Raw genomic sequence first — 15,635 nt, 5'->3', positions numbered from 1 at the left:
TTGCCACTTGCTCTCTTTTAAAATCTTCAAAGGCAAAATGGGGATCTAACTCCCACTTATACCTTTGCAAATTCTCTTTTAAGCAGGAGATAAAAATTGGCTCCCTGACAAAAATAACTAAGAGCTTCTTGGAAATGAAATACTTATGCTCAGTCCAAAGTCTGTTTGTGGATATTTTTTATTAATTTTTAAAATGTTATTTAGAGGGCTTCAAGTCAGGACATGGAGTTTCACTACTGCCTAGTAAAGGAGAGTGAAAGTCTCTGAATGCAGAACTTGTTTGAGAAGTTGTTTGACTGTTTCAAACAATTAATTTCTGCTAGAAGGTCAAATAGTGAGGAGCCTATATCCTATTAGCAGGAGCTTGAGATTCCATAAATGGAAAGGGGCAAGAATGAAAAAAATTCTTCATCAAATGATTTGCTTACACCTACCTGTATCCCTTGTGTAACTTGATAAATAGGCTCTGTCGGTCTAGTGTTGTATCAAAGAATGGTACTTATGCTTTTAATGCCAAGAGACTCTTTTTTTTTTTTTTTTCCCCCCCTCTCCTGTATCTGCTTTCAGAGGGTGGACAAACATACCTGCCATCCATCCATCCATCTATCTATCTATCTAGAGACCAGGTTGAACGGTGCCCTGCGCAGCCTTGTCTAGACCTATATCTGGAGGTTGGTGTTCCTGCCTGTGGCAGGAGGGTTGGAGATTGATGATTCTTGGGGTCCCTTCCAACCCGAGCCATTCTATGATTCTATTCTATGATTCTATGATATACAAACATGGACAAATTACTTACAGAGGACTGTGCTGGCTCTGCTTGATTATTACCTCTGTGTGCAATAAGATAACTTGTGGTTGGGGCATGCAAGTATCCCAAAGATGCATTATCTTCCAGTCTTTCTAGTTAAGGAATAAAGGGCATGCTATAATGTCCTGCTGAGTTCTGTAGATATTTGTCCCACTATACCCATGGCATTGAATGAAGCAGGAAGTGCCTAAAGAAACCTGAAGATGATGTGTAATCAAATTGAGAAGACCATGTATCTGTACTTGCAGACAGTTATAAAGTGAGATCTAACTCCATCTCTCTAATGTAAACTGCTGAGCAAGTTGTTTGCAATAAATGGTTAATGTGGCTACTGAAAATTTTCCTTTTTAAAGTTGCAGAGGGCATTGTTGCAATTGAGTCTGGGACCTGTTCTAGCTAAAGGCAGCAGCCAAAATCCCAGGGTGGATTTTATCCCGTCCTAGGATTTTTATTGGAAAAATTTGAAATTGACTCTTGACTCCTGGTGGGTGTACTGCAGTACTGTTCTTATTTGTGGAGTTTCTTTGTTTATGTCCAACTCATTTTGCTCACTTATATTTTATCTTTGATTTCACAGTAATCTCATTCTTTCTGCTCATTTGGGTCCTCTGGACACAGCAATGCTCTTTCAGTTTTGTACAGTCTGGCAGATCACACCAGGGACTTTGCCTACCCATTGCTCTGTGTTGCAAGGTCATTATTTAAAGCCATTAGCGGGGCTAGACTGAGGGACAGTGGGGGCACAGCCTTGTCATTCTTCTAAGTGCAAGTGTTCTGTCACCATCCATGAGATTGTATGTTTGTGCTCTCTGGCAGCAAATGACATGGGCCGGGACCCCTTATGTCTGGCTTTTAAGCTATTCTCTTAGAAGTCATGTTCCTAATCAACTCCCTGGTTTCTTCTGTAATGCCAGCTGGTGGATTACACTGCAGACATCACATTTCACAACCCCACACTGCTTCTACTGATCCTTTGGACCTAATTCTCTGATGAAATGGCCCTTAGGAAGGGCAGAGGACCATAGCTTCTGGTGTGGACGCTTGGGTTGAAGCACATCTGTTATTAGCATCAGGTTATGAGTTGTGGCTTTTTCTAGCCAAGATCTTGAAGGTCTCCACAGGTGAAATTTCAGCAGATTCACTAGCTACCTGTTCCAGTGCAATGCTGCCAGTGGAAACTTTTTTTCCTGCTATTTAGATTGTTTCCTAGTCTGTTGCTCTATTTGCCCTGCTGTAACTCTACCAAGAAAAACTTGGCTGTGTTATCTTTCCAATTATTTGAAGGGAAGTTACAGGAAGTTATTAGATTGTTAGTCGTTTTTGTTGACCGCACCTTAGCTGTTTCAAAATGGCAATGTTCAGGAATTTCTTTTTGATGTACCTTGTATCTAGGTGTTCTTGCTTATAACTTTTGAAAGCAATATTTTCATTGCTGTTAAGCCCCATCTTTAAAACTGCCTAAACTGTAAAGTCTAATTTCATGTTTAATTTCTAGATTATTTGTATGCCTAGGTTTTTGTGACATTTCAGGAGTTTAGAATGCAGCTTGAGTAACAGGCAAATGTTTGTAATATTTGCCTGGAATACCATTGTGTGTTGCTGGTGGCTACTAATTGGTACTTGCTTGAATTCTTGGAGTAACATGCATGTAGATCTGTGAGCTAGTGCAGCATGTTGTGCTTCATGTGAGCAGATCAGTTCTGAGCATGTATAATGGAGCATGGGTGGAGCATGCATTCTGTAGATCTTTATTAAGAAATCAGTTTTTTTTTTTTTAATAAAAAGTTATTCTCTCTTCTTGTCTACCAGCTGTCACATGTGAGCAGCTCTGCCACCACGAGTGTGTTTGGGGCCTCTTCCCAAGAGCAAATTTAGATGCTATTAGTCCTATACTGAAGTGTTGTCTTCACTGATGCTGATTACAAATTAATTTGTGAAAAAGATAAATATTTCTTGTAGAAAATGTATTTAAATTAAACTTTGGAAAGTCATCCAGAGCAGGTATTTTGTAAGTGCAAACTAAGGAATGTTGGTTAGAAAACTAATACCTAGACTGATCTGAAAGTAATGCCTTCTATTTATTTCCATGAAATCTACAAAAGATACAAAGAGCACAATAACACTATTTGATACAGCAAATTCTCAGCTACAAAACACAAAATGTATTCACTGCCATTAGCTATGCATCTTCATTAGTGATGAACGAGAGCCTGCATGCTGTGCTTGTAAAAAAACAAACAAACAAACAAACAAACCAGCCTGCACCAACAGAAGTGACCTGTTGCCACTGCTGAAATGCACCACTCGCTGCCTCACTGTGCTCACATATGCTGTTTGGTCTCCATAAATATTCAGCAAGCGTATTTGCTGAATTTGCTTCATACCCACTTCATGTCAGACACCACTTTGTCAGACTGCCCTTCTGCTGTTATCTCTCTGATGGCAACATGTAACGGCATATTGGTGGGAATGTTCAACCTCTGCTACCATAGCATCAACGTTCACCTCTGAGACTGTGCCAGAAGAATAAAATAGGAGGCATTACTTTCAGAGCAGTCCTCGTGGCACCAAAGAATGTATTGATATATGATGCTAAATGCAAATAACCTTTAAAGGATGTCGCAGTGGCTATCCAATATTTCACCTCAGAAATGCACTCCAGGGAGTTGCCAGGGTGCTGGGAAGCATGCCAGCTTGGTGGCTGTCACTCACCTTGCAGCACAGCACTCCCTTGCTCAGCCAGGTGTGATGGTAGGAGGCTGCCTGCTTGGCTGTGAGGCTGTTTAGGGCAACTGGTCTGCAAGAAGGAACTGGAGAGGGAGAGCAGATTTTTAAGGGCCAGGAGAGGGGTCATGGGAGGCTCTGGGGAAGAATGAGGACATTTTGTTTCATATTAAAGGATGGACTGGTGGGGTCTTTGGCTTTATTTTGTTACCTGCTGTAACCAGCAAACAATCTACTTTATTATGCATTTTACTGGCAGTTCTAGCCTAGGGTTCTTCAGCAGTCATAAGGTACTTGCATCACCCTAACCCAGAAATGCCTTATCCGTATGCTGCTGCTGTCTGAGGAAGATGGCTGTTTCCATGCAACATCTGGTTAGAAATACCTGTATGTTGTCAGGCATAAGTTACTGGCAAAGGATATTTGCATTCTTGAGTAATTTTCCCAGTGGAGTACAACGTTTTCTGACAAAAACAGATACGTTCTCAAGGAGCATTGTGATAGAGGCAGATAGAGTACTGATTTAATTAAATGATTTTATTATTGTTACCCAATAGGCTCTGTTCACTCTGAGAAGGCCTTTGAAACCCTTGTTTTTCATTCACAGGTGTACACTTTTTTCATTCACGAGTGTACCCTTTGAAACCTACTCTCAAAGGGATACCATAAAGCTGAGGCTAGAGCAGAAATTCTGTCTAGCAAGTTTATCTTTAAATCAGCTCTTGAGCAATTAGAGAGACTCTACGCTGATTTAACAAGGTCTTTTCTCTCCTGTTCTATTCTTCATTAAGCATGTCTAAGGAGCAGCATACTCTGTGAAGAATTACTTTGAATGCCTGGCCACAGGCTTGTGAGAACCATGTTGGGCAGCTAGCTCTGCATAAATCAGAGCTCTCTGGTCTAGATGCTGAAGGTCATGTTTGAGTAAGATGGTTCCTGCCCCAGAGATCTTTTGTTTGGAGTGGAGAATATTCAGCCAAGTCAGAGGAAGAAAAACTGATGCGAAATATGAATCTTTTGTCTACCTGTCCAGCCCTCTGTTTCAACAGCAGACAGAGTTCTGCTATGTAAGGGAGTTGTTTCTTTTTTTCCTCTGAATAATGGGGTGGTTTTTTTGAGTCTTGAGTTCAAAGCCTCATCATTAAACAAAGGACTATTAAAAAAATCTTTAATTTCCTGAAGCTTTTAGTGAATGATGGAGGTTACTATAATAGTTCCAGTTTCTTGGAACTGCTTTTTCATTACACAGAAATCCCAGTCAAGCATGTATTGTCTGTAAACTATGTTATTGTTAATGGTAACTTCATAATGGAACAAGTCATGCAATAGCAATGTAGGGTTTGGATGTACCTGAAAGGAAATAGGGGAGAAATGAATGACTTCAGAACAAACAGGCTTGCTTGTGCACTTTGTCTGCATTCATCTGATTTCTTTGTCAACATGCCCCGCTCCGAGGGTAGAACAACAAGTTATAAGTCTGGGGATGAAACAGATGGCCAGAATATGTCAAATGCCTAACTAAATGTATGAGAGCAGAACTGAGGCTTAGACTGTAGTGCTTGTTTATAAAAGTGACTTGAGCTTTCTCCTTCAAAGTGCTGATCTGTACTACTTAAGCTACTGCGAGCATTGCTACAGCAAGTTCTGTACAGTCATTCTCTAATTACGTAGTTACTGCTCTGTTTTGGAGCAAACCAGCACTATAAACAATATTTCAGAAAAAGGTTCTTGCTAGGAAGATAAACAGATCTGTTTGCATAAACTGAAAAGAGGAGTGGAAGCATACTTTGTGTGACTGCACTAAGGATGAATGTTCAGACTTTGCCAACCTGAAGTGCTACAGATGATGGGAACTCTGTGTCCCTAATGCTGCTGCCCCAGAGCTTGGTAAGAGCACCAATGCAAAGCAGGGATGTGTTCTGCCAGCACAATCTGGTCTCCTCTTTTGCCTTGACAGCAAAAGGTGCCATTCAGTACTGGTCCCATCACCTTTGTGCAAGTATTATTCAGTTGTGCTGCAGCTCTGTGAGGTATCTTGGTGCTGTTGGTTGCATTGGACACTGGTGGTTGATCTGTTTGTTTTTCTGGAATGCTGAATGCTCCTCTCTGGGAATAGTCAAGCTTTCACGTCATAATTAGAACTATGTTTCAATGTTCTGTAAATCCTAATGTGTTCTGGATTGTCACTTTTTAAGATTGGGTGTATGGTAGGTATTTAAAAACTCAACCTTGGCAGTCCAAAGACCAAATCAATGGAAAACTGTTCTGAATTGTTACAGTTAGAGCCTATTCTGTTTCACGGCAAATTTTCAAATTTATACCTCAGATCTGATATGTGTGGGCAAAATGTGGGCCATGCACTATGCCTTGGTCCTAAGTTAAAAGCAGAGCTTTAATAAGCTGTATTTCTCTCTACTTCTGTGTTCAGGAACTTCTGTGCGGGATTCCAAGCAATAGACCGTCACAGACACTGCAGGTGAAAACTTCTTGTTTCTTGATCTCAAAAGCAAATTAAGAGTTTGTAAGTCTCGGTCTGGTGGCTGAGGAAATCTATCCATCTAGGGCATGTGAACAGTTAGGAAAACTTTTTAGGTGTTGCAGTGTTGTGCTTGTGAAGCCTGAGAACTGGTCTCTGACCAGGAGCGTTGCTCTGCTTTCTGCCTCTTCATATTGAAGTGTCACATAAGCGCATCTCCAGAAGTGGAGCAATTCGCTTGGGTCAGCGTATTGGACCAAGTCCAGCTGTTGGTGGGACAGGGAAGTACTGGGAGACTGGGACAAATCCCCAACTGTGCCATGGGTGCTGGGCGCAGCTGTGCTTATGAAATAGAGACAAAAACCATTTCATTGCTGCATGCTTTGAGTTAACCAGATTTGATGGGGTGATTCTTGTGCTGGCTCAGAAAGTGCGCGCTACGTCACAGCTTGTTATGCTAACAGTGATAAAGATGAGGGGTGCCCCTGCTTTATGACAAGCTATTTTAAAAGAAAATTTTAATGATCATTAAATAGATGGGCATGCGATTAGTGGGCTTCTGTACATCTGAATATTCTGAATTATGTTGCCTTGAGCAGTGTGAAGTTGCTCTGAAGTAATACACATTAAGTGAGTGTCTGCACTGCTCTCATCTGTGGTCTTTGTACTTACCTAGAGGCATTTATGTTCTTGTGTTGCACACTGACTAAAAACCTCTTCAACACACCTGCTAATGTCTGGCCATGCGCTGCTTTACCTGCAGTGCTCTAAACAATACATCTGAATGGAATTATAACATGTAGCATCAAGATAAATCTGATCCTGTGACTTTTTGCTTTCAATAGTGTTCAGTCTAGCTTCACTACTACTAAAATTTCTGGTTATTGAACTTCATTTTTCAGTCTCTACTGTTTCTGCTATTTCATGTTGTTTTTGCTTTTTACCCCTTTTGAGGATCTGTAATAAGTACATTTGGAATAAAAGGGATTTTCTGCTTTGTACATGACCGGCTGTTGTAGTGTTGGTTCTGTTGTAAATAGTGAGGGACCTAGGAAGATTGCTCTTGCTGTGTAATAGTGAAAGAAAGACCTGATTTTTTTTTTTTTTTTTTTTTACAATTTATATATCGTCTTGTAAAATTAAAGACGTATATGACTCTACACTACTGCTTTTATGTTTGCATCTTGCAAAAGTCTTAACTCCGTTTTAAGGAATGAGCGTCCACTGTAGTTAGAGCCAAAATGTCTGCATGCTAATATTCAGTTTATAGACAAATTTTTCTAAGTTCAAATGATAGGAAATAATAGTAGATGATAGTGGCTCCATTAAATGATAGTTCTAAATGCCAAACATGCTGCCATGTATATATATCTCTGAGAGAACTGAGGCAAAAGAATATTTTGTTTTCCTGGCTGGAGCTTGAGAAAGCAGAGTTGGTCTGATAATAGTGGGAAGAAAACAAATAAAAACAGTGATCGAGTTTCAATTTCACAATGACCGTAGTGTTTAGTAAGGCCTTCAAAATATGTTTTAATAGTTGCATCACTTAGGCTTTAAATATTATTCAGATTTGTGAAAAGAAAGGAGGCTCCTCTCCACTAACTGCTGCACACAGGTCTCATTCCCCTCCCTGCAGCCAGCAGAGAGGACTAATGCAGTTCTGTTCTGGTGTTACACAGCCTGCGGGCAGTTTCCTCTCATAGAGGGAACCTTGAGGTGACATGGATAGGCTGAGATCTTTGGTAAAAGTAACTTCCTGTCATTTTCCACTGCTAGAGCTGTGATGACATCTTGAGCAAATAAATTAAAAAAAAAAAAAAAAAGAGAGAGAGAATAAATAAGGAAAAAATGAAAAAAAAAAATTAAACTCTCCCATTCCATGTTCATGAAATTTTTTAATCTTGCTAAGATGCAGAACAAAGACTATTGAGTTTCCATTAATCAGCAGTCAACAAAATATGAATATTGTCTTCCAACAAAAACTGACTTTTAACATCAAGTTGTGCACTTACTTAAAAATAATTACAAATAATCTTAAAAAGAAAGAAAAACAGTGGAAGCAATAATGAATATAAAACATGACTGAGTAGGCTTTAACTTCAAGTATTCTATGGCATTTCCTCAGACATTTGTCTTAAATTTGTGCAGTACCCATCTTTGCATAGTAAAGAAAGATTTGTTAAACTCCAGCCTTAAATAATTCCTTTCTTAACATGCACCTATACATCTGTTAATTTGCCTAGCAGACTTCTCTTTTAGGAGGATCACATCAATTCAGTGAGAGCATGCAGCAAACTGGAATAAGCTGTACAATTACCACAGTTTTTTCTCCAGATGAATAGATAAATAATGGAGCAAACATACAGCAGGGGAACCATAGACATTACTGTGTCATTTCATGACAGTGATGAACAAATTAAATGCACGTGTACTTTTCAAAGCACAGCAAAGACACAACGTAGAAAATGAACACCTAACTACAACAGCTTTTATTGTCTAATGCCACAGAAAGCACTTCAGCCTCAACCTGCTCTGTGCTGTGTCATCACTTGTATTCTATACACGTGGGGCAAAAAGCCACTGGGTACTTCCATGTACAGGCAACAGCTGATGAGTGGAGCATAAACTCAGTCAAGAAATCATAATTCCTAAGAAACTGCTGGGGTAAATAAAAAGTTACTCCAGCACTGACTGTATGTACATAGAGTTGGGGACCACTGTGGTCTGATTTAAAACATCACATCGCACATTTACAATGTTGTTTGTGAAATGTTTCTCAAAGGTTTATTACACAGGTAGCTTACATACATCCAGTTGATTTTATTCACTTTAATTTTTGGTAACCAGTAGTATTTCCATTGTGGTTACACAGCTTTGGGAGCAGAACTGTAATGAACTTGGGATCATGTTCCCAAGCAAATTCATTTTATAAGACATTGATTATATTTGCAAGGATTTTTGGTTTGTCATAGAAACTTAGTTCTGCTTGAGGCCAGGCAGGAATTGGTCAGGATATGACTTCCAGTACGTATCGATATCGACTACCTGTGTGCAGCACCTTTAGCTCCTAATGTAGTAAGTGTTTAATGTGATTGTTAAAGCTGTTTGAAAACATTTTATAATAACTGTCAACCAAAACAATATGTAGTAATTCTCTTGTGAGACTGTTGGATTCAACGTTATCATAAGAAATACAACTGAAATGAGAAAGAATACTTTTTTTTTTTTTAAAGTAAGTCACAGGAAATCTGCAGCATTTTTCTTAATGCTCTGACTCCTAAAGCTAACTTAAGAAATGGATTTCCACTGAAAATAGACAGAATACCTCGTGTAACTTCAGTTCTGTAGTTACTAATATCCAACCTTTAAATAAAAATTACAGAAGTCTTTGATTCTGGGCTATCAGTTGCAGCAATAAAATTTCTAGGTTGCTTCATTTAAATGATTTACTTCACATATTTTTTTTGAATCAAGGTAAACAGAATGAGCCAGATCTCTCAAAGGCCTATAAAGGTGTCCTCAACTAGCTCTCTTCATATCTTTCTCATGTCATGTCAGACATATGCAGGTAGCCTGCTTACTACAGGAGCAGCACAGCTGCCCAGCACTTTTCTGAAAAATCAGTTTGTACACAAGGTGTACCTAAATAATTACAACACATACAACCACCCTAAAATTATACGCATTTTGCATATTTTATAACTAGCTAGGAGAAGCAAAGTGTCAAAAGATTGATTTTGCATTATATTTGGAAAAGTGGAATGCAACAAAGAGATACAGAGAGTGCATTAGAAATGTCAGTTATCTTTGCAAGTTGGTTTGAGTAAGCAGAAGGGAAGAAAAACTTATTCCAAGCTTTTAACATTTTGCACGAATTTTAAGGCTTATTTAAATTTGTATATCACAGGACCTAGACAACTGGGAAAAAAAAAGCTAGAATTAAAAAAAAAAAAAGCTTGGCACTTCTGTGATTGATTTGAGAGTGTTACTTTCTTACATTATATTACAGAAAATCTGCCAAAAAAAAAACCAAAAAAACCAGTGAAGAAGTAATCCAGACTTACAGTCAATACAGAGATGCATTTATACATTTTAATTGTTTTTGGTTTCAAGCACACAAACTTAGGATCGCATCTGTTTGGTGTCTGAACTCCCTGCATCTGCATGCTATTCTCTGCCTTTTTTGAGCAAGCCCAGAGCACTGGCTGTAAAACATGCTACAGAATAAGAGGGGAGCAAAAAAAAGAAAAAAAACAAAACAAACAAAAAAATACCAACATCAAAAATAGATTTACATAAAGAATAGAACCTTTTTATATGGAAATCCTTTTCTGTATATATATATATATTTATATATATTTATAATCTGTGAAAATGATACATCAAAATCTTATTTCCATATTTACACTTTTTCCTTCTTGGGAGAACTCCATCCATCACTCAATTGCTTCCATATCCAACAGACTCCTGGCCTGGCAGACAGTGAGCTCACAGAGCAGGGAGCTCCAAGGCCTGGTGACAAAATGCACTGCATGGCCAGAAGATCTGTCGTAGCCTGGTACCAGTTTCCCAGTGGTTTGTAGTTATTGGGCTGCAGATTCTGCTTGGGATCAGCTTGCTAGCTTGGTTGTTTATAATGTGAGCCATGCAGGTTACCCTTTCAAAATTAGCTTCTCATGCCACTGGAGTTTGTTAAGAAAAGGGAAGTCATGCGAACGCAAGTGAAGTTAGAGTGCCCGCGGGCTGGAAAAAAATCTGCTATTTCATGATTTTTGAATGGTTCTCTTATTGCACTTGGTCTTTGTCTCTTCCTTTGTTTGAGAAAAGAAAAAAAGAAAACCGATTTTGAAGTAGTTTGCTATTAACTTATCAGTTAATAATAATTAGTGAAAGGTGAAAGGAAGAAGTATTTTCAACTTATCTCCAAAAAGGACAGTTTTCTCTCTCCTCAATTCCAAACATCTCAACATTGTGGTCGTAGCTACGGTTTATGTTCTTCCTTATTTAGTTCCTGCACAGCTACTGCAAAGATATCATACCCAAAATCCAGTAGTGAAAGAAGCAGCTCTTTGAACTGCATTTCTTCAGATAGGGCCTTGTTGACTTGGATCGAACCTTCGTTTTTTGACATTTCTTCCAGGTTGCATCAAAAGGAGTAGAGAAAAACAAGAAAGGCAGATCGTTAGTTAGGTATAACAGGAACAAAACCAAAGCTGAGGTCATAGTAAAGTAAAAGGCTCACAGTGAGACAGCACGTAACATTTGCAATAAGGAATTTGGTTGCGTGCTTTTTGTAGCATAGTAATAAGTATTAGTTTCTTTATAAAGTTTAAAAATCATGCTGGCATACAGAATTTAATTATTTTTATAGTAGTTGAAGTGGTGTATATTTGTAGAAATGCTCAAACCATAGTAGTGTGTGTCTACTAGGCCAAGAAAGCATGCATGTGCCTAAGCAAAGTGAGCCAAAAGTAGTATGTAAGCACAAAGAGACTTGGGTTCTCAGAGCAGGTGCTCATCTTTGTTTATATCAGAATTTAGTTTGCAAGTTCTATGTGAGAAAACCTCAAAGTGCCTCTGTGAGCTCTTACCACACTACTGACCACAATTGCTGTGAATCTCATTAAGGTGCAAAATACAGCAAAGACATCACACTCGAAGGAGACTGGACAGTTCAGTAAGTTGTAGTCAGAATTTAATGTTAAAAGCAGATAGCAAGCCGGTAGGTGATATCCAGGCTCCTACGATACTGGTATCTACCCTATGTCAAACAGCAAGACATCACAAAGCAACAACAAAGTTAGGTGCAACCTCCCCGGTATCTGGCTTTATGTGGGGCATCAAGCAAGGGGCTCATGCATTTAGTTGTCCCACTGGGCATATGCACCACTACCGCCACCAAACTGACATGCAAAAAATACAAAACAGGAATTCATGAATTCCCTAAAAGCTACATACCATCCCCAGGATTTTCTATGTTCTGCAGGCCTGCTAACTACTATGACTGCTGAAATATTAGTAAGTATACTACAGGCAAAGTTTTCCTTGTGGTTAAGAGACCAATGAACGTGTGCAAAGGCAAATTCTTTTTGAGAAGACTGCCAAAGAGTGGTAGTTCCTGGGCATCTTTTGTTTGTTTTTTGAGTACCACTGTCTACATTTCTGTAAGGTGTGTGATATTTTAAAAGCTACTAATTCTATGTTCATCTTTCTAACAGTTGCCTTCCACAAGTACTGGAATAGCACCCATTAGGCTAATATTACTTCAGTGTCTCAATCCATCCTCTCTGTACTGCAGATAAGTTTGAGGTGAGCATATGCTTTTTTTTTTCTAGGTCAACTTGCTGAAACATATTGTAAGTAGTATGAATATAATGCCCTCACCCTGCATCTGTCCTGACCAAACAATGCTCGTTCTCTAGTTTCATCTAGCTGAAATACACACTTCGAGGAATGTGATACTAATTAAATTACTGTCTTTCTTCACTTAGGATATTCTGGTAACAGTGTGCTATGAGGGGGAAAAAAGCCAAACACCTGTGACACCGGAAAAATATCTAAGGTAAGAATGCGAAACAGTCTCTGAAATCTTAAGTACCAGGTACAGGGTGAACAGGGCAGCATGGTACACACATGTAAAACATCAATGTGATCTTAGTGCTTTACAGAGCTGTACAGTTAGGCGTCACCCAAACTTGCCTTACAACTTCTTCATGAGTTATCAACCATTTTAATGTTAAAATGAAGACAGTATTCTTAAATCAGCAACTAAAGTTGCTGTCTTCCCATAGAAAATTACAACAAAAACAAAAATTAGGTGACTATCACATCCTCGGTAGCTGCAGTCCACAACGTTTCACAGCTATGTTTTATAGCAGCACAAGGTTCTCATACAGTGTTCAGCTAAACATCAAGTAAGCTTTTGCTAAATCTCCATGGCTCTGGTCCAATCACATCATCTAACTAGATGTATCTCCAGGGCCTGCTTTCATACCTGCCTATTACTTCGGGCCCATAATCATGCCTAGCTGCACACAACTAAAGTATTTGAAGAACAGGAGCTCTGAGCACTTGACCCAGGACAACAGCGTTATGCTGAAATAGCTTTCAAAAGGTAGCAGTGCAAACATTGCATAGTTAGAGCCTGAGTCACAAGAATGAATTAACTTTTCTGTTAGAAAATCAGTGGAATGTTTTAATGTATGACAATAATTACCTGCAATACACAACAGAAAAAGTTAATAAAATAACCTTTAAAATTTTTCCCTCTATCTGAAAAAAACAAGTCTGCTCTTTTTAAACAGTGCAGCAAAAGCAATTTGGGAGCTAGGAGACCTGTAGAGACCACACAGGAAACAACTTTGTTGTTTCGTGTAAAAAAATCTATGAGAATTTTAACTTCTTTTTGCAGTTAATATTTTAATGCCTGGTTAAGTAATGATCGTCAGCATTTCAGTCTCTAATCCAACCAGAAAAAAAACCTCTAATGTAACCAGAATTATAGACTACTCAATCAAAAAAGCACGCTACACTGTAAAATGATACAGCTAACACTGTCTGCATAATATGGTTGTCTTTACAAATGAGAAGTATTTCAGAATTTTTTTTTTAAAGGCTCAATATATGCAAGAAATACCTTTCTGTGTAATCCTTAGCATTATTTCCCACTAGTTAGTAACATGGTGACACAGTAAATTACTTGCAAGTCCTTTTCCTAACTATATAAAAATTTATTCCAAACCACTAATTTAATCACTTAAAATAACCAGTGTTTTCATAAGCATTCCTAAAGTAGGATTCAAATACTGGTTAAGAGATTAAATAAATAACACTTTTGTAGGAAAAAAATCACACTACCTGATTGAAATTAAGAAAATGAGAGGCTAAAATTAGCAGCTTAAAATACTGACCTGCTATTTATTGTAATAGTTCAAAAAAAAAGAAGTGAGAAGATACATTGTGTGATTCTAAAACTGATGTTTGTGTAGGTAATGGCTGTATCCAGGTCAAGGAAGGAAGGAAGTGCTGGTAAGGGACTGAAACCTCATTGTGTCTTACTGCTTTATCTTGCATAAGCTTTTGGGGTCTACATGCATCTGCATGGACCAACTAAAAATGTAGCATCTGTATGGACTGTGCAAGTCTTCCATCTAACTATTAATCCCCTGCTTAAAAAACAGAAAGCTTGAGCTCTAGCCAAGAAACAATTGCTGGAACTATACAGAATGGTACCTATGATCAGTTCTTCTCTGTCAGCCACTCACCCAGTGTGATATAATGAGAAGCAGCTTTTCATGTGCTTTCTCCTAGCATTGCTTCTTAGTAGCATTGCTTCATTACTAGAAATTGCCTTAATACTGTTAAAGCCAGCAACAAAAGCATTTAATTGTCTTGTACTACTCTCCAAGAATGAATATATACTAGAAAAATAAGCAAGCATATGTCCCTTAAATTGACATTGCAGCCAATGCAAAAAGCCACATTAAAAACTACTCTCACTATAAAAATGTCCTTCCTAGATCAATCCTGTATAAAATGTCATACACTGAAATCTTGCACAGACTTGCTATATTCAAATTAATGTCATGTTTCATGAATGCTGTATTTCTGTATACTTCCCAGCAGAGTAGAGATAGAAATATGTAGTGCAGTTTAAAATCCAACAGCTTTAAAAGTACTATCCAAGCTCAACTGAAGTATAATCTACATCCTGACGAGGTTTCCTCTCATAGCCTTTAACTCCAAGCCAAGAAATGTTTAATGAGACTCTTATGTCCCTGAAAATTCAGTCAACCTTTTTTCTTCCTTATCCTATCCACACATCAACTTGATTAGAAAAATGAATCTAGAATTCATTCTCGAAACTGGAAGTCTTAACCTCATTTCTCTGAGCTTGCATCAAGCCACCTTTTATGCTTCCCCCTCAAACCTCCCCCCACCCCATCTCAGTTCATGAACAAAGTTTGCTTAGTCGCAGCTTACGTTTGATTTGGACTTGACACCACAGTACCGTATGTTCATATGAAAATCTGATAACCTGTGAAACAGAAATCACATCTCCCAGTTTGTAAAGCATTAGCTACCTTCTCTCATATTTGCAGAGACTAAACATATTGCTTGCTTTAAAAGGACACATTAAAATCCTCATCTGTCTCTCCAGATAGATTTGAAGCAAAGTATGAGAGGGTCTACATGTGCTAGCCCTCTTTTGTACACAAGTTGAAAAGCCACCAACCCCCAAAAGAAACATGCACTTCAAGCTGTGAGCTAGGCCAGGCCAGTGTATTTGAGGTTCTGCTACAGAATGAGCACTTGTGTGTTAGTTAGTTAGTTCTCTGTTAAGAAGAGCAGTTTCAAGAGACTTTTCCAATACAGATTCTGTATAGGGATAATAACTTCCTACAAATACGCAGGCAAAGGACTGACAGCAGGATGCAAAGTGGAACATTTGTGAGAGTAGCTGAAGGGATGCAAAGCACAAAGAAGAAATAAACTATCAAATATTGTATTATTTAACACAGGGAGGAACTATCTAATCATCTGTGCTCACGCAAACTTTCGAGTGTAGGCATATGTGGCCAGTGCCTGCACCGCATGCACAACTACCAGCAGCTGCTACAGGAGGGC

General features: G+C 38.6%; 2 protein-coding genes across 18 annotated transcripts in view; one reads left to right on the top strand and one right to left on the bottom strand.

Annotated features, from left to right (window-relative positions):
- The window catches only part of DYTN (dystrotelin), a 54,979-nt gene that overhangs the window by 38,122 nt on the left and 1,222 nt on the right, over positions 1–15,635 (top strand). For 5 of the 9 annotated variants that reach the window (XR_016468338.1, XR_016468335.1, XR_016468334.1 and 2 more), the window contains one exon: positions 12,227–12,570. The gene's annotated coding sequence lies outside the window, so the exon portion shown is untranslated. Of the gene's footprint in view, positions 1–12,226; positions 12,571–13,996; positions 14,085–15,635 lie in introns of those variants that run through there. The other 4 variants (XR_016468336.1, XR_016468337.1, XR_016468333.1 and 1 more) reach the window with 3 other exon arrangements.
- Positions 7,121–15,635, bottom strand: part of ADAM23 (ADAM metallopeptidase domain 23) — a 64,974-nt gene continuing 56,459 nt past the window's right edge. For 2 of the 9 annotated variants that reach the window (XM_090144169.1, XM_090144167.1), the window contains one exon: positions 7,860–11,141. In XM_090144169.1, the coding sequence (XP_090000295.1) occupies positions 11,093–11,141 (49 nt within the window). In that variant the 3' untranslated portion in view covers positions 7,860–11,092. Of the gene's footprint in view, positions 7,799–7,859; positions 11,142–12,578; positions 15,046–15,635 lie in introns of those variants that run through there. The other 7 variants (XM_090144165.1, XM_090144164.1, XM_090144170.1 and 4 more) reach the window with 7 other exon arrangements.

This window comes from Phasianus colchicus, chromosome 7 (assembly GCF_987193195.1).
Source record: "Phasianus colchicus chromosome 7, bPhaCol1.hap1.1, whole genome shotgun sequence".
NCBI lineage: Eukaryota > Metazoa > Chordata > Aves > Galliformes > Phasianidae > Phasianus > Phasianus colchicus.
The sequence above is the reverse complement of the archived record's forward strand: the minus strand, read 5'-3'. Positions and strand labels throughout refer to the sequence as shown.